This window comes from Brienomyrus brachyistius, chromosome 24, assembly GCF_023856365.1.
Source record: "Brienomyrus brachyistius isolate T26 chromosome 24, BBRACH_0.4, whole genome shotgun sequence".
NCBI lineage: Eukaryota > Metazoa > Chordata > Actinopteri > Osteoglossiformes > Mormyridae > Brienomyrus > Brienomyrus brachyistius.
The window spans coordinates 5,062,024-5,082,845 of NC_064556.1; the positions used below are offsets into that span (position 1 = coordinate 5,062,024).

Below are 20,822 nucleotides of genomic sequence, written 5' to 3' on the forward strand. Positions count from 1 at the left end.
AAGGTGACCGACATTTTGTGTCTGTGCAGGAGCCCGTGACCCCGGGAAAATCTGGCTTGCCCCAAGGTACCGATGAAGTACCCAGAAAGTGCAGAGTGTCGCCGCCTGGCGACGTTGCTCGAAGACGCGCTCGCTCGGGAACGGCGTCTGTGGAAGGCGCCGGTTTTTAAAAACGACCGCATTCAGGTTTCTGTCGTCAAAAATGAACGGAAGGCAAATAGTTTCACATGCAGATGTTTGCAAGCAACCTGCACGCTAATTTCCATGCTTGTTTCTGCTTTGCAGGGCACGGACATATCTTCTTTCCAACACCAGGATGCCATTTTGTGGATGGACGAATTGAGCCAGCTGTTTAAGTTCTGCCCAGAAACATTCGCCCTTGGGGTGAGCATTTTCAACAGACTTCTGGCATCAGTGAAGGTGAGGCTTTATTTAGTTTGGTTGCTTAAGAACCTCACATTTAAATTCCAAATTAACCCTCGCAAATGTTTTCCATATTACAGGCACAGCAAAAATATCTTCGGTGTATTGCCGTAACATCACTAATTCTTGCTGAAAAAATCAACGAAGAAGATGAGGTAGGTTTTTGTCCTAGAGAGAAATGTTAAAGTATAAACAAGAATCGTTTATTCAATCCAAGTGAGCACATTGCTGATTATATATTAAAAAAACAGTACAAGATATTCATTTAAGAAAATCAATATTTATTGGGTGTTTTTTTGGCCTGTTGGACCAGGTGATTGCGTCAGTAAAGGACTTCGTGAATCAGAGTGGATGCAACTTTTCAACAGCAGAGATTGTTCGCATGGAGAGGATTATACTGGACAAGCTTCACTGGGACCTAAACACCGCAACGGCAATCGACTTCATTCATATCGTAAGGGATCATCTCGGTTTTCCCCATTTGAACCAAGAGAGCAAAAAAAAAAAAAATACGTACGTTGGAATGTATAACACTTTGAGTTTCTTCAGGAGCACGGCTATAAACACGTTCTTGGTTGGATGCACTGCATTAAAACATGGCACTGCGAATTGTAAATGGTCCGTCGCAAGTTACTGCTCTGTGCTCATAGTCAGTGCAGTTTACACTATTTGTAAAATACTCCAATTGGCCAAGGCACCTTCAAATCGAGACCTGTAATTACAAAGACTAACCACATATGGACAAAGTTTTTTAGAAAGGAAAAAAAAATACTCTGTATTCGATGTCTGCAACATCTAAATAAGAAAATAAAGCTTTAGGAATTTGAAAATTCTAAATGGTATCTTTTAAACTTTTTAATAAGAAGTAAAAACTGAAGTTTACCTTTCGTCAATTCCATCTGTTAATGTATTCGAACTATTTGTGAACGATGTTTCAACCTACTGTTACCTTCTCTATAACCATTCAACACACTCCGGAGAAGACTGTAGATGTGATATATTTCTATAAAAAATTAAACTGAATCCAGTTTTTAAAAGGAATACCATAGTTGATCTTTTAAAAAAAAAAAAGTCTGTTCTGTGGCATAAAATATGTATAAAATATAATCTAATACTACTGATCCAGGGGAAACTGTTTTAGATATCAAAGTTTGGCTGCTTTTAAAATTTTACTTGCAAAGTTTGTAGTTTGTCTTTCCCAGTTCAATACTGACCTAAATATTATGTATTAAATTTAGCTAAAAATAAAATTCTCAGTAACTACTCTACTACTCCATCAACATGTACAATTTACTGTATATTCGTAGTGGTCGTATCCTCGAATCCTGTAGCTATGGCTTATTTGTTAAATTGCACAATCAAACCGTTCTCAATCCAGAGTAAACAATTCTGACAGAAAAGACACTGGGGCTGGGGGGGGGGGCGGAAACGGGAACTGGCAGATACAGGGGCACGGAAAGAACCAGCGATCAAGGTGACAGGTTGAACGGTCCATTAGTTCGTCGGGACGGACAAGCACGGCGCACACGTGGTAGCGAGGAGGGATAGACACCCCTGCCAGGGGAGGGTGAGGGAGCAGGAATGGAGAGTCCACCGCTAGTAGGAGGGAATGCTGGGTCGTCGAGGAGGAGCGATCAGCTGACGGGTCCCTGTGTTCTGGTCTCCCTTGGCGACGGCCGCAGTTCCACGCCCTGGTGACATCCGGACAGCCGCGCCTACCTCATCGCCGCCATCAGAGGGAGCCCTTCTTCCACACTGCGCTCTGGATCAGGCAGGTGCAGCACTGCATGGCCTGCCACCAGCTGTCGCAGTTCAAGGGCTCCACGCTGGCCCTAGCGATCATCACCTTGGAGCTGGAGAGAGCGGCACCCGATTGGTTCTCGGTTTTTACAGACCTGCTGAAGAAAGCACAGGTAGGTGGTACAGCTTCGCCGGAAAGCTACAGAGGAGCTGTGCGGAACAGCCAGTCTGCTTTCGGTAAACGCACAGCTTTTACTTACAGTGTAATGAGTCCGTACGTCTGCATGCTCGCTTTCGTCTTAACCTGCTCAGTGGGTTAAATTGCTGTCTGCGATCGGGTGTTGGTTCAAATCCTGAAATCGACTCAGTAGTTTCACTGTTGGCCCCCCTGAGCAAGGCCCTTAATCCTCGATTGCTCCAGGGACTGGCTGACTGTTTCTCAAAATGTACATAATTTTTTGAAGCACCTGCTGAAAAACTTAATGAGGATGTGTCTTAAGAGAAAAATGGAACGGTGTACTCCCCCCCCCCACCCCACCTGTCTTATTTCCCCCCACTTTCTTCCACGTATTCAACCCTCCAGGTCGAGAGTGCGGTGCTGATCCGCTGTAAGGAAATGGCGGACGAGCACCTCTCGGGCCAGGAGTTGACGTTGCTGCCCAATGCGCTGTATATTTTCGACGGTGGCAGAGTAGCCCGTGGTCGCCCGGAGTTGGCACCAGGGGGCGCCTGGGAGCGAGTGAGCCACACGGATCGCAGGAGGCGGAGCCAAGCTCAGAAGAGGGAGAAGGACGCGGCGGAGTACTACGACGGGTTCGGGTGCCTGTACGACCAGGGGGTGGCGCCGGCGGGCATCGCGGGTGACCCCGCAGGAAGCTACACGCCGTGCCCCCCCCTCCAGCCCCCCGTCAGCTAAGCTGAGCAGAGAAACTGGAAGTGTTAAAGAATGAGATTACGAACTTTGCTCTCTCATAAATACTGCATCTGCGCAAAAGCTTATTTTATTTGTATTTTTCAAGAGGATTCCTGTCTTTATCATGCAATATTTATTAACCACAATACTGTCGCTTTATTTTATACAAAGCTTTAAATTTCTTTACTTTTTTTTTTTTTTTTTTACGTGGCACCTTTTACCTTTAAAATGACCTTCGTCGGTTGTTACATGGTCAGCAAAATAATTTAGTTGTTGACATTTGTAGGAATTACGCCGTTTAGATTTGCCTGGGAGGCCATGTACGTTTTCCAATTGCCTCATCCGTAGAGTATTACGCAATACCAACATTTCATTGTTTTTTATTGTATAATGATAATGTACTTCCTTTTTATACTGTATTTAGTCGTAAAGAACCTGTGAATGTTTCAGTACAAGGCAGCTAACGTTTGCAACGGTCTCAACTCATTAACCAAACTCACCTGTCATTACAGCCTATAAAGTTATTTTTTATAAAAAGTGGACAGATGTATCCAAACCATCATTCAGCAAACTGTATTTCAATATGAAATATTTGCGAAGGGGCATTTTCTCACTCCCATGTGCTTATGATTTTGTATTTTGCGAGCGCATTACAATGTTTATGGTGTCCTCACGGGGGGGGGGGGGGGGGGGGGGGGCGTCTATGTGCCAATTTTGCTTAATCGAAGCCCTCGTTTAGACAGATACTTGATTTAATGTTTTTTTTTCTTCTATTGACTACAACTTAAGCTCCAAGCTGAACGCAATCTAGATCGAACTCGCTTAACAGAAGACAAGTAATTCCCGGATACAGACGAACCCCCAAAAATCTCCTGCACTTTAGCATTTTTGTAAAGTAATAAGTACTTTATTATTATTATTATTATTATTAAGTGACTGAGGAATAAATGTCATTTCCACATTGTTTAGACGTTATATTGAATATTAAAATTATCAAATCAGAAGTAGGATTGCGATATCTGCAATGAGCAGACTAGGGTGAACAGGTTGGGAAAAAAATCATTCCGTGACAGCGGCGGACGGCAGCTGGTCACAGTGACAGCTTGCGTAAGCAGGACCGTTAAACCAGCAATGGGGCACCACATAAACATCACATTGCCTACACAAGTATCATAACTGGTTTTCCCTCTTAGTTGAGCAGCATCGGCAAGAATTATGTAAAACTTGCCGTCAAAGAAAGTGCTATGAGGGATTAACTTAAAGGCTGAATGCTTTAATGGGTGTAGTTATATGACAATAAGGGTCGGGCATTTTATTCACACCATATTTATAGTCGCTTGGTTGAGCGGAAGAATAACCGCAGGGTTGCCAACTTCGGTCAGCTGGCTGGCGTGAGATTTCAGCTCGTTACAAGTCTGCACACACATGAACACGCACTTGCATGCATGTAGAGATTTATTGCCTTGTAAATTATCCGTAGGGTTTGCGAGCTACTTCAACGCATTTCAGCGTAAATCTGGTATCTCAACATTATACGCTTAATGCAATACTTTTCCACTTGCATCGTGCGATCAAGCAAGAATTACATGCATACACCGGTTACAGGAAACCACCCATTTGGTATACTGGGGAAACGAATAAAAATGGCGCTATAGATGAAAAGGTATGGCACATTAAATTGGGTTCTACAGCAGCAGAACTTCCGCCTACTGTACTAACAGTAACTAATTATAGAATTGATAGAATTTTGTTTGCAGGGACTATACATCTTATATATGGTGATCGATATTTTTGTTATTTTGTTATTAATTTATTAATGTTGTCTACATGTTTGAGATGTCACAACTGATCAAGGTCCCTCCACCCATGAAATGTGAAATTCGTTCGTGGAATTTTAATCGTACTTCCTATCACTTCTCTTCGACTTCCTGGGACATTCTGGAGCCAAATTCAAATGCCAGAAAATATCGTTAAGTCGATTACGAATTAGTAAATACATTCCAGCCATGGGCTGACATTATTTACATGCTCCAAACTATAAACATAGAAATTCAACACTTGGGATATCGGGCCATGCATCCTCGCCTACAAACACAAACCACTTTGCACCTGGCCAGCGCAGGATTAAAGGTACAGCATCACCTTTATAGACTGGAAGTTTTTTTTTTGCACATTATCAGAATCTCCGGTTTTAGGGGAAGAGCTTATTTTTTTATTATTAGCAGAAATACTGCATTTATTTAAAGAAATGCATACATCCAATGAATGGCCTCTATTCGGCCAGGTAGAACAAACATAACTTACCACCTCATAAAAGTATCGAGCATAGCCGTCATTTTCCCCCAGTGACTCAGTGCCCGGCACCAGTATGACACATGGCACATACCAAACCAACACCCATCCCTGGCAGTCCTGCCTCACATGCTCACACACCACGGCCGCGCGACCGCAACAAAGCCGGCGGAACGACCACATGAGCCGAGACATACCGCTTCGTTCACCCAAGTCACGTGACACGCTCTGAGGTTCCGATTGGCACAAAACGCGGGAAGAGGGCGCTTTAAAGACGACCGGACTGGAATTTCGGCCAAACTAGCAGGCCTGGTCGTCACATTAACGCGGCAAACTCCGCAATCCCTGGGGCAGAGAAAGTCTTAAAAGCAGGCACATTATGACCACTTACAAAAGGTGAGGTTTTAACTTTATTTTCATTGAAAGTGAGTACAACTCATCCCTCCTCTTTTACAGTTTATATACCCGGAAAGCCCACCGGCCGACTACACCGCCGTCGTCAGCCACTGCCTGTAGCACTAGTGCTGTGAAGTGTCTGTTTTATGCACCCTGTGATAAACATTGCTTAAAATATAACATTGTACACTGACGCTCTGTGCTGAAAAAAGTAAGAAAATTATTTCTGGAGGAAAGATAGGTCTTTATATATATACATTGATACTCCTTGATTAATATAAAACCAGCACCTGGTTAATGTTTAATGGATAGGTAACTAGCAGGAATGTACAATTCGTGTTAAGGATTGGTCTAGCCCCATTTTGAAAAAAGCAGCCTGTCAGACACTACGTTAAGTCTTTTACTATGCATAGTATGTCGTCGGTTCACAAAATCTCTGAGGAAAAAGTTGCCAAAAAAGTACCAAGTATCTAAAATCCACAGTCCGCTATTTTGCTTTCGTGAGCCACATACAAAACAGGTTTCCATGACGTTAAAAAAAAACCGTTGAAAGTAAATGAAAACATGACTGATCTTAAGTGGCAATTCTACCCACCCGTCAGTGCCCACAACGCACCAGTCACACTCTGTCCCTCCTACTTGCCATCACCGTCTTTGGTCCACTTAAATGGTGTCATGAAAGAATGTCAAAAAAAACAAAAAAAAAAAACACAAAAATGTTCACGTTGCTATAGTGATGAAAGTCAAATCCGTGACCAGCCTGGGATGTGGAGGCCATAAATTAACTGAAAGAAAGAAAAATGACAAAATATAACGAAAACAAATAAAGGAAACGAAAGCACTGATGGAGTTAGAACGTTCAATCAAAAGCTGTTAGAAAAATTGTCGTGATGATTTAACGTTACACATTACTGATGACAGAGTTTATACATGGAGGATAAGATGAATGGAGAAGATTAAGGGAAACGAAGCATAATATTTTATGGACTAGTCATGCTTTTGCCCTACTTTCCCTATAGATGGCACCACATATCCACATTTTCCAGAAAACTGGCCAAAAAACATTTGCTTACATTTTAGGACAGGGCTCCCCACTTTCGGTCCTAGAGGGTCAGTCTGTAACACAGTTTGCAAAATTCCCTGCTCACCAGCCAATTGCCAGATTTAGTAGGTGTGTTTGAGCAGGGAAATCTGCAAACCGTGTCATGGACTAGCCCTCCAGGACCGGACTGGGGAACCCTGTTTTATGGCATGAAATCTGTTACTGGCAAAAAAAAAATAAAAAAATATTTCTAATGAATGGTAGGGCCCGCAGATTATTTCTAAACCTTCAATTAAATGACACTGGCATGCAGTAGAAAAGCATGTCGCTGGACTGTGTTAGGTAATGGAAACACAGGGGCTGGGCGGTTTCTAGAATGTTCACAGCATATCAATACATTTACACAATATATATTACATCTCTATCAACATATTTTCAAAACAAAATATGGGACACGATCCGTCTATATGGATATACTTATGTGTCACGTGTTAAAATTCGGGCTCTGTTAAAATATTTTGAAGAGAGAACAACATTACAGCTTTGGTTGTGACAAGGAACACGGTCCCAGAATTCACATCTAAAAAAAAAAAATCAAACCACTGTTTAGTTTTCAAGGGGAATGGCGAGGAATCACTGTCATGTCTTACATGTCCTTGGTCCTTTTTCTTAATGTGTAAGCAACATTCTCGTTACAGTGAAGGGGAGGAGGATGCGGCAGCCACAGATGGAGAGAAAGGCACAGATATGGCAGCGAAGGGGGATGACAGGGATGGGCCAGATAAATATCTTTACTTACTTCTTCCTGTCTTTGTCCTTCCTGAGGGGCTGCTGTAACCCTTGTAAAGACTGGGCCTGCAGAGTCTCAGTGGCCACCTTCTTCCTGTTGAAGGCGTTCATTTCCTCCTCGAGGTCCCGTCTCTTCTCTTCCACCTTCCTCTTCTCTTCCTGATGCATCCTCTTCAGCTGCTCGAACTTCTCATGCAACTGCAAAAAAAGCAGGAGCGGACCGCCGGGCCCGCGACGTCGAACCAGTCACATCCGTGCCTTTGTGATGGTTCGCGCATCTGATTGGCCGCTTCATGTAGCGTCGAGAAGTGACCCCGCCCCCCACCATTAGATCTGCCCCGTTCTCACCTCCCTCTCCTTCTCCTTCAGCTCTGCCTCAGTTTCCTTCACCTTATTGACGAACATCTGTCTCATCTCTTCCTCCTTGCGCTGAAGGTCCCCTAGGAACTCCTTCCTCTTGGCCTCGTACGTCTCTTGTAAGCTGCAGACAGCAAACGTGGGCCGTCACACACCCTATCCACTCAGACCAGCACAACCAACGATCGTTTCAAAACATGTAGGCAAACGAATTAAACGAAACGGCATTTGCCCGAGCTTTACACATGCAAGAAATACAAGACAATAATGATTAAATCGATATTAGGGCTGCACGTTCTCACACTGCAATGTGAAATTTCCACGAGTAACACTGCGATATCTCTGAAGTGAAACGGGAGACGAAATTAACCAAATTTAACTACAGCCACATAGATCTTATCTTCCAGTAGTGCGTGTCAAATAAGTTGGTGGTGTTGCATCTATTGACTATGGCTACGCAGTGGGTTTCATTTTGACAGCCACTGGCACCGTTCGATCCAAATTGGCATTTCCAAACCTCGGTTTTTACATAGTTCCTTCATGTAAGGGGTCAAACTCGTTGTATATGGCCGAATAGACTTGAGCAGTTGGAAATCCTCTTCATAAGTCCCCACGGTGCAGTACCTATGTGTAGAAGACCTTCTGCATATGCTCGGTAGGGGAGCAAACTTGGCCTTTAATCAAAGCGCCAGGAGATGTGGATCAAACTCAGACTGGGGTCCCAGCAGACCTGAAAGGCTGGCTGTCGGGGTCCGTGTCCTTGAAGCCCATCTCCTCCAGCTTGCAGCGGCGGTACAGCTCGTAGTGGCGGGCGTGCGTCTGCTCCCGCAGGTCCTCCATGTTCACGCGGAGCAGCATCTCCCGCAGCTTCACGAAGTCGCAGTGGCTCTCGTTCTCCACTGCCGAAGCACACATACACACGGGAGGAGAAACGTCACCGCCAGCCATTCATCAGCATCTGGCCAGGTGTTACCAAGGGCGACAGACGCCACGGTTTCCTTGCTACTTCTCAGCAGAGGCACACTGATATGGGTAGAAGCCCGCAGACTGTTGGGAGTTGCCCGAGGGCCCCCCTACTGTAACAATATGTTGTTAAACACAGAACGAGATGTTTACACTCACAATCGCCACGGAGACTAAAAGCGTGGTCGCATGGATGCTGCCAATTGCCCAGCATCGGTTGAAACTATCGCACGGCATATTGCTTCGCCCGGGAATGGATCATGATTCAAAGCTGACCACTGGATATGCATCGCGGCCGCACCGTGCTAAAGTCGAAATATCGAGGGAGTCCCCTTTCTTAGCGGAGGCCCCCGAGCATCAGCCAGGGTTAACCCGAGTGCCGTTTCTCAGTTAGCATCTCTAATAAGCGCTACGGGCCTTATTTGAAGATCTCTGCCATAACAACGCAGAACCCAAGCCGGAGTCGTAGGGCTGATCGTAGCAGGGAAGTGACCCATAAGCAGCGTTGTCAACAAGCATGGGTGGGGGGGTTCAAATCAAGAGCGTGCGATAGTGAAATCTGCCGAGTGCTTTAGCTCCAGGGGATTAAACTCCTCCCCCCCCCCACCCCCAGTCAGCAACGCCATCTCCCCATACCGGGCTGTCAGCAGCGATAGAGAGAACGTCTCCCCGCTTGATCTACAGGTTATCATCCCGTCTCATGAGTGCTAACTAACAAAACAGCACTGAATCGCAGCCAACAGAAATGTGGGTAAACATCCAATCTGCGGCCATGTTTTCCCGGGGCAGATGGGATGGAAGATGGTCCCCAAGCGAACTGCGCAGGCGAGTGATGCTCCCAGACAGCTACTCGGCCCTCCCAGATCGCACGGCTTCACCGCGACTCCGCACCGATGGACGAATAGCACGGCTTTCTCTGCTGCAAGTTTCATCGTTGTGCCCCCACCCTGCCAATTCAGCCAGTCCACCCCCCACCCGGCAGCAGTAAACACCTTTCACTCTATGCTGCCAACACAGCAGGACCAAGAATCTCCAGACTGAAAATCACGCACCGCACAATGGTCCGTACGACCATAAAACTCTGCATCTGGCCTCCGTGTGCATGCAGGACCCAGAAAATGTACATGCATACAGTCACCCAAGTGTCTGTCAAGTATAACATCATTTCCTCTTTCAATTCTTATTTTGCATTTCCTCATTTTTCCCCTGGTTAACACTGGGACCTGGGATCAAGTCTCCACCATGACATGCGTGTAGAGCTTGCATGTCTTGTGTCATCATGGGGTTTCCGCCAGGTACTCCGGTGTCCCTCCACAGTTCAAAACCATGCAGAGGTTAACTGGAGGTACCAAATTGCTCATAGGTGTGCAGGCGTGAGTGTACGGTGTGTGAGTGTGCCCTGCGATGGGTTGGCCCCCCCATCCTGGGTTGTACCCTGCCTTGCACCCGCACTCTGGATCCCCCCTCCCGTACCTTCAATATGACAATCGGAGGTTTACTTCACATCTTATGCCATTTGAATATCTCTTCTAGTTTCTCCGTTTTCACTTTTTCAGACTTAATTTTGTTTACGTTTCTTGTGTGTGCTGTTATCCGATAGGCCATTTCTTCCTGTGGGAGGAGCCATCATTTCAAGCATGACCAATGCCTATCGTTTGCATGGCAGCCGCGACCTCAGTTTTCATTTGCACGCAAAGTCCAACCAAAAGCTAAGGACAGTTCCTCCTGGGACTTCCTCCAGGTCACCTCAAATGACCAAGAAGAGATTGTAAACACAAAAAAATTGAAGACAGAAAAATACCGTTTGTTCCTGGAATTTAACCAGCCATAGGCGGAGTTTGATGTTTAAGCTCAGGGGAGCAAAACTACACCTTGCTTGCCCTGTATTAGCGGCCGTATCTGATGCACATACAACCTACTATTTTGTCTACATATAAGGTACCAACAAAACTCTTATGCAAAAGGTACAAAGTGCCAGCATCGATAACAATTATAACCTCGCAACATCACCGATTCACTGAATGAATGCAGCGATTTACCATCAAACAACTAACCAAAACGAACAACCACTACATCCATGTAGAATTAGCTAGCCAGGTAAAACACTTAAATTGCAAATTAAACGCTGCTGATCATTGCAATGCTGGACTTGCCAGTCAACTGCAATTTTGATTCAGGTGACTGATGGGAGGGAGGGGGGGACAGTGCCCCTTGCTGCCCCCCCCTCCACAAATCCACCCCCACAGACTGGGGGTTGGCATGAAGAGACAGAGGACACACCGTACTACAGGGGGAAAAAAAATCATCAACACCCTAACACCTACTTCAGCTTACTGCCCAAGGCCCAAACAGAACCAAAAGGAGACGTTTCCAGCCACAATTCTTATAATTCACCAAGACAGACATGCATAATATACTAAAACACATGCAAGAGGCATGCAAGGAAATGGAAGAGATATATTCCTTGATACATGTTTAATCACAGCAAACTGAAAATACCAGCTTGGCCCCAGAATGCCTCTAGGAAAGGCAGCGGCAACCATTGCATAAGAGTCATGCGGTGTAACCTCCCCTGCTGGGAATCAAGAGGCGGTATGCTGTGCTGTGGCTGTCAGATGAACTCGGGAACTGCGGGCCATTCCATGTGGAAGAGGGGAAGGCCACAAAACAAGTGACCGAGTCCCGCGTTGCCCCCTAGTAGTCATCCCAGGCATTACGCCACAGGAAGAGACACTCGCAAAATTAGGTAGCCAGGCAGATGGCCAGGTAGGTACAAATCACGCAGGGACAGATCCACAGCAGCCGAACTGTGCAGATTCAGCAAGCCACACTCAACATGACGGACGCAGGGGGATAGTCCTGAAAAGCATCTCAGACCGAATTAGAGAGGGTGACGTCACCAGGTTTCACAAGCAGCCCGGTTCCCATGGTCCGTCCCGGCTAGCAGGACTGTTTGTATAACGCGCGGCTCTCGAGTCAGAGCTCTGGGTGTTTCCGAGCTGAAATCTGCAGGATCGGGGCAGGAGCACATTCCAGAAGGATTACCAGGCAGGCTCAGATTTCCCCCCCAACGCACAAGCACGTCCATCAAATTAGACGCCGATCCGGCCCTCCGCAGATCGATCGCAGCTAAAATGAAACAGGAGGGAAAACAGAAGTGGTTTCCACACGTCTGTGGATGCGAATACCCCAGCGGATACGGACTGGGCTGTCTACAGAACTGTCTGTACAGAATAACGCTAAGCGGCAGGTAGGCTTTAGCTCCAAGAAAATGTTTTTTAAAAAAGCAAGCAAAACTTTGGTGGACAAAATATAAATCTGAAAGTGACTCTTATATAAAGGTGTCTGAACAGCTCTATAAAAGCACCACCTTAGTCATAAAATAATAATAGCAGCAACAATAACAGGCGAAACCCCACCTGAGCAAGGAGGAAAGGGAGACTGACGGCAAAGAGATTCAACCTACACTCCTAGGGATTTGAACTGGCAACCTTTCTATTACTGGCACGGCGTGCGAGCCCACTGAGCCAGACTCCGCCCCCGAGTTCCATCAGCCACCGACCGAAAACCTACGGCGACTCCAGATGAAAAGGGTTTTACGCAGATGGAGTACAAGGTGACAATTACAAAACACGGCTTCCCTGGGGACAAAAGTGTGGCAGACAGCCAGAATGACGACAGCAGAGGTAAGAGCAGTGAGAGACCGCAGCAGATCACGAGGGAGAGGTCACGGCCGAAATTAGGGGAACAAAAAAAAATCACCACGGAAACAGACTGAGAGGTCGCCGAGGAGTACTTACCCTGCACCACCCCCCATGGATACTGCCTGGCTCTCACCATTTTGTTGCCAACCTTCACCTCCTCGATGCTGCCCACCACCGCGAACGGCAGAAGAGCCTAAGGCGAGACATGGAGGCCGTCTATCAGAACATCATGCAAGATCCACACCCTCCCAGACGCCCCCTTTAGGCAACTATCAGTAGTGCCGCAGGACTTGCATGTTGATTTTAACATCAAAACAATTTCATCTCTGTAGTTGCAACAAGGTGAATATTTCAGCCTGTGGTGGTGTTGTGAGAAGCATTCATTCCCCGATTAAAAACATGCCTCATTATTGCTCCCAGATTTACCACCCCCTCCCCCCGCAATATATCCCTATTCTCTCCATATGGAAAGCACTTCCCGTGCCTGCCCTCAGGGGAAATGAGGAGCAGTGGGAAAGCGACTCCGAGCGAAAACCAAAGTTCGGAAGTCACACACAGCTTGACCCATAAACATCCAGAGAATTCGGGGGGGGGGGGCTCCTTTTTTGGATGGCTTTTCAGCAAGTATCACAGCTCTGTGGCCTCAGAATTTATTAACATAATTTCCCGGGCCTCCCTCCCCGGCACAGAACAGGATGCTCAGCAGTGGGGTGCAGGGGTCTAACGGAAAGATCAATCTGCAGCTCTTTCAGAAAAGCGTTCGATCTCAAGACGACAGCTGGTGGTGGGGGTGGGGGGCAGCTTACATTCATGGATGAATTAATCTCAGCGACAGCCTCGTCATCGGTCGGAAACTGGTAGATCTGGACGCCGTTGCTGACCAGCTCGCTCATGATCTTTATCTTGAACTTGTGCAGCTCGCTCTTGGAGATGGTGTCAGCCTTGGCGATGATTGGGATGATGTTCACCTGCAGCGGAAAGCCAGCGATTCCGGCATATACGTTACTCCACGTCCCCAGTGCATGTCCCAAGTGGAATGCGCAGACAATACAGCAATTACGTTTGTGAAGAGGAGGCACAAATTTAATACGACACAGATATTTCATGATAAATTAATGCAGAGGAGCAAATGACTGGTTTGAAATGCAAAATGACAGGAGCTAGAGCATGAGGAATCAAGGGTGGGGTGTTAGTTCATATTCCATCATTTGTCATTAACCACAAAATCGAGACAATTCAACGCTCTCGCTCCATCTCTTCAGCGAGAAACAACACAGCATCTAATGTTCCCCTTGATCTACCGTAATGGCCCAACACGAAAGTCACTATACATACCGGCCAAGCCCCGCCCCATCGCACACCAACCAATCAGCTGAACTGAAACTCTGCGTTTTCACGATTGCAGAGATTCATGATGATCCGGCAGCTCAAAACATAGCCGGAGCCTAGCATAGGCTACTTCTGCTATAACATAATATACAGCCTCTGTTTTTGGGAAAAAGAATGAAACGGCTGGAACGCATTTGACAGCTCTGGCACGTTTCGTAACACGGTACGGCAAATCTAAGGAGAGGCTGCACAGTCATTTATGGCAACGTTCTCCTGATGCCTTTCGAGTTACGTCACCGACGCCGTCTGCAGTTACAGGCTATGAGGTCATGGGAAGGGTGAACGAACTTATCCAGAGAGCAGCTGTGTGTTGCGGCCAAGCTAAGTTAGGGTTAGCGAGCAAACAAAAAACAACAAGTGCGGTGCATCTTACGGCTGGGACAGGGCCCTCGAGGAAGACCTGTGACACACACCCTGCAGGTCGAAGGTCACAGGCTCGCTGAACATGACCAGACAGGAGCAGGAGATAAATATCCTATTCTTGCGCTCTTTAACTATAGACCATAAACACGATCGGAAACCCATGAGCCTCTCTCAGGCTGTGCACAGTCCTTGACACCCTCCCGAAATTAGCCCCAAATCATGAATAAAAATACCACAAATCTCTTCATACGTGGTTCCCCTTTGCGTTAAGAACCAGCCTGCATGTTCAATGCGATGTAGCAAACAAGAAACCCTAGATTTTACTGACATGACAAAGTTGCATCCGATTCTTAAAATCGGCGAATAGCGTCTTCCCAAGTTACCATAGTAACGGGGGCAGATTCTGACATGTGGCATTCTTCGTGGAAATAACGCCAACTGAGAGCTGTTTACGTTTCCTGTTACACGGAGTGGATCTTTTATTTTTTTTTCCCCCTTAAGCCTCTGAGAGAAAGCAACCCGGGCTTGACGCCACAGCGGAGCGGATGCCTCCAGCCGAGAGCGACTAAAAGCCAGCCACAGGCTGAGCAAAGAGCCCCTGCGGAGTTTTCTGGGTCACATTCTGGGGTTCATATTTTCATCCGCAGCGCAAAAGAACCGAAGGAGGGGGAACAATGGAATTTCAAGAAGTCCGCCCTGCATAAACATACGTATATCTGCGGGGGAAACTGACACCAATGCAGGATAAATGAAGGAATGAATGGAATTTTGATATGTTGGGCCTTCCCAAGCACAGTTATGGGTGTTTTCTTCGTCAACTCTTACGAACACCGAAGCATTTCTAGGAAAAGCCGAGCGTAAACACGTGGTTTTCAAACTCCGGTGCCTCTGTACCTTGCTGTCCAGTTTCTTCATGGTGACCAGATCAAGGGATTTCAGCGAGTGCCCCGTGGGAGCGATGAAGTACAAGCAGATGTGGATTCTGGTGTCGTGGTAGTTAAAGAGCGATCGCTTGATCTTCAGCTCCTCTTGGAGGTAGTTCTCGAACTGCGTGTCGATGTAATCCACAATGGGCTTGTAGCTGCAAACGCAAAAAAAAATAAAAAATTAGCTGCGTGCTTTAAAATGACGTGTCGTTGAGTAAATCGTAAAGCTTCTGCGTATCGTAGATATTACGTAGCTTTGTGTCCCAGAGATGATAAGACACATCATCTGGATGCATACAGAGCTTGCAAGCAATACTCTACACCACTGATGTTTATTGTGGGACAAAGACCAAATCTTAGATATTTAAAGTTTATTTAAATCAAGCTTATATATATTGTTTAAAGAAGAGACAGGACCCCCTTTGACCAAGACACAAAAAAACAGGCAAAATAATTATCTTCAATTAAAGGCTTCAGTTACTAAAATGATTATTTATAATGCACATGGTGCATGTACATCTTCATTGTTTTAAGAGCAAACGAGTTTTATACTCCAGTATTTATACTTCGGAATTCCTGTTAACAAATGCAAACCCTTAGATGAAAACCTGAGGTTGTCCTGCCTATGTAAATAAACACATAGATAAACACATATAAATAAAATACTAGAAATGTCACGGCCTGCATGTACTCCTTTGGATGGATGTGTAAGTGTTCTGTGTCTTTAAGATCCCAATTAAACTGAGCATGCATCGGTATTTAGTGTTAGACTTACAGATGACCCCCCCCCTCAATAATGTCTAAATAAATAAGGATCGTTCACACAGCTGCCATGGTTTTCTCGAGATGTTCATCTTCTGAATTCCTCCCCTCATGGCCCCCAGAGGCACTTTCCCCAAACAGGGTGCAGACTGACCCCTCCCCCAAAAGTTTGCGCCAGCCTTTCCCTCCCGGGGTCACGCGGACGCTCATTTCCACAGCTGTAGTTCAGACCAGGAATTTCCTCCTCTCCCACCCAACCCCAGAAATTCAAAGTCCTCTCACATCTTTGGAAGTTCCCGTCACCTGTCCTGACTTCTCCACCCCCCATCTCCACACAAAGTCGTGTTCCATCGGGAAGTTCTGTTGATCCTACACCCCTCAACAACTAGCGGGATCTTAAAATGCCGCGACGTCAATGCCGCCGTCACACTGACGCATCTCCCACGCTTCCGTGCAGCTGAAGGCCTGCACTGACCTCTCTTCCTTGTTGATCTGGTCTCCAAAGCCGACCGTGTCCACGATGGTGAGCTTCAGGTGAACATTGCTCTCCTGCAGGTCGTACGTTCTGGGTCGCAGGTACACGCCGTCCTGATAGTGGCTGGCCTCTTCGTTCTCGAACGTCGTGTTAAAGAGTGTGTTCATGAGCGTTGACTTACCAATGCCAGTCTCCCCTATGTAACAAAATAGGAAAAATGCCGTTGATGATCAGGCGAATGGACCTGACTGCCTGCATCTCTCTCGCTCTGAGGACAAGGGCTATGCGCTGAAAAATAACTCAAGAAATGTGCCTAAATGTCTGTGCACTGAATACAGAGAAAGACTGCAGGACAAATAATATGTCTGCCAGAAAAGATCCAGCAGACCAACTTTGTGTGGACAGATCTTTATCCACTGCTTGTGTAGAATCACTGAGTCATGCTCAGTTAAATCAATTCAAAAGGGAAGAGTATGCTTCAAGGGGAGACAGAGAAAGCTAATATTTCAACAAGTACACAAACTGTGCACCAGTTTCATGACTAAATACAAACTACAAACACATAAACCCTGGTGTGATGCATTCGATGTACTTGGGGTCCTCAAACACATATCCAGACCTACCTGCCCCTCCACTACTTTCTGATGTCATTTTTTTTCTTGGGGCGGGGGGGGGACCATTACTCACCTACGCAGAGGATGTTGAAGCAGAAGCCTTGTGTCACGGACTTGCTGACCAGCTGATCGGGAAGACTGTCGAAACCAACATGGCCGCCCAAAGTGAGGTTCCGCTTCTCCTCGTGCTGAGGACAGACAGCGGACAGGAAAAAGCGTAGATGTTTTTACACACCCCCATGGCTACAACGGAGGCACGTGGGACTGAAACAAATCATCTCACCTCCTGCTTAAGAAGTGATACACGTGATGACTTACCTAGATGAGCTACCAGACCCATAATTACCAAGTTAAATAAATCACCGCTGTAGATGTACGAATGGCTGTGAACATGCGCTAATTGTACGTTCGCCCTAACAAACCCATGAACGCATGTGAACATAGAGAAGCAAATAAGACCGAAGCCACCGAACAACTCGACACCTTATGGTGCCCACTACAACCTAAGTGGATGAGAGCAGTCACTGGGCAGCAGCACGGCTTTCAGGAAGATCGAGACATCTCAGACAGACTCCTGCCTCAAAACCATGCACCCCCCCACTTCTTTTTAAAAGCCTGACAGTCTCAGCTGTCAAGAAAGATTCAACATTTCACCAAGTTTTAATCTTCCTGGCTCAGAACGCGTCATGGGACTGTTTCTCACAAAAATAAGCCAGGATAGAAGACAGGACATCCGTTCCAAAGCTTCCACGCTTGTATATAATCACATTCAGCAGATGACACTGGCCCAGTGACATTCTCTGTATAAACACACGTGTGCTAAATATGTATATGTATGCAATATGTACTCTGCCCATCCAGGCCAAGAGTACAGAAATATGTATATGTGAAAGACACACAAAACCAACTGTATAATAAATAGTGTAATACCTGTTCAAAAAGATGCACCAGTTATATAACATTTTATGCATAATAATTCCACTGCTTGTGTTGAAGGTTCTGTTGAATGCATCCAGTTGTATGCCACTTAAAACACTCGGAAATAAGCGGGTGCTCGGGTACACTGAGAAACGACGCGAGTGCATAACGGCAAGATAATCGTTTTAAAAATTAAATCCGATCATCCGCTGGCTGTTCTACCTTGTCGAAGTGTGTTAAACATTTATTCTATTTAATATTTTTGAATGGTAAAAAAAAAAAAAAAAAAAACAGAACAAGCGGTCAAGAACTGGGACAACTAGGCTTTTCATTTAAATTGATGCGTATGAGAATATAAAACCGCAAGCGGTATCACTGAATAAAATGCAGATTGTTCTATTATACGGCCCTATCCACCATTACAAAAATACACATAATCTAGTTTATACCCAAGACTGAATTTTCGACAAGACTGCAAATATTAAGCGTGCAGCACGACGTAATTACCATACAAGTTACTACTTTCTACTATATATAGTCATGTACCAAATTGCAGAATCAGGTATACAGCGGGAAGCATATTGTAGGATCAGCAGTGACCCTAGGCGGGGGTACAGAACCTCACACAACGGCCCCCATCGCTTTTGCGAACACGTAAGACATGTGGATTTGTCATTCATTCCGAGTAATTCCCCTTCACGTGGTCTTTTCTAAATGCCAAGCTAAGTTTTCCATCCCCTTCACGCTTAATTTCAAATACTAAACTCCAGACATCCGACTTTTCTCGGGAGAGAGAGAAAAAAAATCTGCTTACTCTCATCCGACAAGTCAGCAGAAAAACCCATAAAGTCCAGCACATGCAATCTCTGCCAGTACCCCGGCACACCTAGCATAAGCGACAGGCTGCTACACCCCCTCCGGCGTCGGAAGCGCCCCTTACTGGGTAATACATTAAACTCACACCTCAGCCAACTAACAAAGGCACCGTCCTGTAGGATGCATGACATACCAGCAATCAAACTGGTTTCCAAATCTCTATTCACGATCCCTCCCAGTTATGCAAAAATAGAAAATCCGGGCACTAGGACAGACTCAAAAGACTGTAATGCAATGTGTAAAACTTGTTTTTAAAAAATGTTATAACTCGAGTAAGATAAAGTGCATTCTTTGCACGCTGCATACTTTGGTAGTGCCGGACGGCGTGGCGGCTCCGCCGGATCCCTCCGAGCTGGAGATCAGCCGATCGCCGTCCAGTGGCTGCGTTTTGGCCACACGGCGCGAGCACCGACACCCTCGCACGTTTATAACCGCCGGCGCGCGGCTTGATCACCCGTGTTGGTTTTAAGTAGGGGATCCCTCGGGATGTTAGGGGTAAATCAGCAAAGGGTGACAGGTTCGCCCACTTCAACGGCACAAGTACTACGTGTCACCGAGTGAAACTACATCCATCCATACTTACATCCATCTATCCATCCGCCTATTCATTCATTCATTCATTCTTCCATTATAAACTCCGAACACCGATCCATGTAAGACCGGCATATCCCCGCACCCAGTATAAACAGACACGGTGGATCATTGCTCTGTACTGGTTTCCAGTGCCATCGGCAGCCAGCGTAGCGAAAGCAGACAAGCCGCGCCGCGTCGCACCGCACTTCCAGCGGCCAGGCGGGAGCGTGCAGGCTGCTCTCGGCGCTCGCCGAAACCGCCTGCCCGCGGCTCCCCGGTACTCACCGAGAACACGTCTACGTCCGTGGCGGCCATCGTCCGGCGTGGGAGTTTATTGATAGCGAGCTGTGCTGGAGAGACGGCGCCGCTTCCTCAGTCCCCGGGCAAGCAAACGCAGCGGATCCAAACGCAGCGGAGCCAGACGCGCAATATGGCCGCTTCCTGGAAACTCCCATTAGGCGCAGGAATCCCTGCAGGAATGAGCGCCGCCTGCACGGTGCGGCTCTTCGTATCAGCACATCCGGCGCGGCTTTACACTCACTCGCTGCACTTGTCCACTAGAAAACACATTTTATAAGTGCGCATAAGACATCGAAGAACAAATTAAAGGCACCTTCATTTATCAGATGAGAGTTTGCAAGCGTCTGCCTTCCCGAGCGCTCCTGGGATCTGTAGTTTTTCCAGAGCTGCCAGTCTCAGTCGCCGCTGATTTTTTCTTTCGTTTGTTCCCTGTCACGGCTGATTAGTACGTTTTGTTTTCATCCTCTTTGGTATGAAAGCCTTTTTCTACACGTGCTTGCTACGCAGCATCCAATGCCCAATTAAACAAATTTAATGGACCAACGACTGTACACTGACATTTAGGCTTGTAGCACCAATGCATTTGAATACAAGACATCACAACATATGTTGCGTATAACACACGAAAAGTTTCTATTTACCAAGACAGTAAGACAGTAATACGTAAAAAGAAATCTATTTTGCACGAATTTTTAGCACACAATCATTTTCTCTATTTAACTTAATCTGATCACGAAAACCTTCCAAATCCAATACTTGATTACCTACAATAATGAAGAGGCAAACATTATTTAGTATACATAGCAGCTGTATAATAGTACCGATTGGCTTATGTCACGCTGTTCCATGTTTGAGAAACAAACGAGTCTGCATTGTTTAGATAATAATCTTTTGAATAAGGTAACTCACTTGGTGCTTTTGTGTGTTAATGGGTCTCTAATCAAAATGTACTGGACTAGCATGATCCAGCGTCGGACTACACCTACCAGAAGCTGTTGGGTTTTCCA

General features: G+C 46.2%; 1 protein-coding gene across 3 annotated transcripts; it reads right to left on the bottom strand.

The window, feature by feature from the left end:
* Positions 1-683: 683 nt before the first annotated feature.
* septin8a (septin 8a) lies at positions 684-20,222 on the bottom strand. Of its 3 annotated transcripts, none has more exons than XM_048995434.1 (10): positions 19,801-20,222; positions 17,222-17,336; positions 16,535-16,730; positions 15,266-15,452; positions 13,426-13,587; positions 12,716-12,812; positions 8,683-8,851; positions 7,944-8,076; positions 7,606-7,793; positions 684-2,321 (listed from the first exon to the last, which is right to left on the bottom strand). In XM_048995434.1, exons 1-10 carry the CDS (start codon positions 19,828-19,830, stop codon positions 2,156-2,158), a joined length of 1,443 nt encoding a protein of 480 aa, XP_048851391.1. In that variant the 5' UTR covers positions 19,831-20,222; the 3' UTR covers positions 684-2,155. The 3 variants fall into 3 exon arrangements, with proteins under 3 accessions (XP_048851391.1, XP_048851389.1, XP_048851390.1); XM_048995432.1 differs by having other exon boundaries at positions 684-2,276; positions 19,801-20,220; XM_048995433.1 differs by lacking the exon at positions 684-2,321 and adding an exon at positions 5,761-6,549 and having other exon boundaries at positions 19,801-20,212.
* Positions 20,223-20,822: the final 600 nt, after the last annotated feature.